The sequence below is a fragment of the Geospiza fortis genome, unplaced genomic scaffold, assembly GCF_000277835.1.
Source record: "Geospiza fortis unplaced genomic scaffold, GeoFor_1.0 scaffold78, whole genome shotgun sequence".
Taxonomy (NCBI): domain Eukaryota; kingdom Metazoa; phylum Chordata; class Aves; order Passeriformes; family Thraupidae; genus Geospiza; species Geospiza fortis.
Genome location: NW_005054339.1, coordinates 403,607 through 405,127, shown reverse-complemented (window position 1 = coordinate 405,127; position 1,521 = coordinate 403,607). Strand labels below are relative to the sequence as shown.

Sequence of the window (1,521 nt, the reverse complement as noted above, 5' to 3'; positions counted from 1 at the left end):
GGCACCGGCCACACTCCATGCACAGCTGGGCGGACACCCAGCACCGGCGGTAAGTACGGGCTTAGCTGGCAAAGCTGCATCCTGACCCCACAGCTCTGCCTGGAATCGGCACAGCTGGCTGTGGCCAGGGGCTGGCAGGGGAAGTGTTGGGAATGGGAGCCATGGAGTAAAATGTATCCCACTCACATGCCCAATACAGACACCCATAGGGGCTGTGGAAGTTGCCATCCCCTCGAGGGGACCCAGGAGGGGACATCACTATGTCCTGGATGCCTTGCTGCATCTTCTGGGGTTGTGGAGCAGTGTTTGGGGGTTTCAGTGTCACCTCCCGGCCTGGGCCACCCCTGGCAGATGCTCTATTGGGAGGGTGAGCCCTGAGAGCTGTTTTCTCCTTTCCAGACAAAAGTGGAGCCAACAGACACATCCAAACCTGCAGCAAAAGTGCCACAGCAGCCGGGGAGAGCACCGTCAGCACAGCCCCTGGGAGCAGCAGGTCAGTGAGCCCCAGTGGCACTGTGCCATCTGTCCCATCTCATGCCAGCTGCCTGGCACCCCAAAGCTCGTCTGAGCTCTCCCAGCCGGGCCTGTCCCCTGCTAACAGTGGCTTCGTTTGTCCCCCAGCAGACAGCAAGGCCGGTCCAAGGGCGGCTGGGCCACGTGGTCCCGCGGGCATGGCCACAGGGCAGCCCGGCGGGGAAGGAGAGAGCGTCTTCTCCAAAATCCTGCCAGGGGGGGCAGCGGAACAAGCAGGCAAACTAACTGAAGGTGAGGGCTGCTCCCGGGATGGGAACAAGGCAATGGTGCTCTTCTGCACTGAGACCGAGTCAGGCACCTTGGGGATGGCTGGGTGCAGCCAGTGGGATACAGTGCTCCCACAGTTTGGGGCTCAGGGAGGTGGGGGACCAGGGTCACTACACCATCCTGACACCTGTCCTGGCTTCCCCACAGCGGTGTCAGCTTTCGGCAAGAAGTTCACTTCGTTCTGGTGAGAGAACGGCACAAGGTGAGTGCAGCCAGCACTGGGGCACTGTGCTGTGGGCTCTCCCTGCCCTGGCCGTGCCTGATGCCCTCCTCCTCCCTTCCACTGCAGGAGTTTGGGAAGTGAGTGGAGATCTGAGTCGTTGCAGTGGAAAAACCTATGAAGAAGCCAATGAATTCAGCACGCGGCGCCAGACTCTGAGTATAACGGTGAGTGTACAGGGCACACCTGCACGCAAGTCCCCTCCACTGTGCCATCTCTGAGGTTCCAGCAGCACCACTGTCCTCCAAGCACCTGCTGAGCCCTGCTTCGCCATGCTCCCAGCCTCCAGGCTGGGAAAGACACAGCATGGACCCATCCCCTTCGTGTTGGGCCACTCATCCCCAGCTTCATCCCCAGGTGCTGGCCCCAAGCCAAGGCGTGGAGGCTTGGCCTTGTTCCACAGTCTCGGCAGCGCTGGTGCAGACCCTGGGTTTCCAGGGAAGCTTTGGGTGGTCTGGGCTCTGCTCCGGGAGCCCGTCCAGCGCGGGGGCGGGCGGAGG

At 61.9% G+C, this 1,521-nt stretch overlaps 1 protein-coding gene across 1 annotated transcript in view; it reads left to right on the top strand.

The window, feature by feature from the left end:
• BSN (bassoon presynaptic cytomatrix protein) overlaps nucleotides 1-1,278 on the top strand; it is a 64,966-nt gene extending 63,688 nt beyond the window's left edge. Inside the window, 5 exon segments of the mRNA XM_031058225.1 lie at nucleotides 7-49; nucleotides 400-493; nucleotides 622-765; nucleotides 949-1,003; nucleotides 1,091-1,278. Coding sequence (XP_030914085.1) covers nucleotides 7-49; nucleotides 400-493; nucleotides 622-765; nucleotides 949-989 — 322 coding nt within the window. The 3' untranslated portion in view covers nucleotides 990-1,003; nucleotides 1,091-1,278.
• Nucleotides 1,279-1,521: the final 243 nt, after the last annotated feature.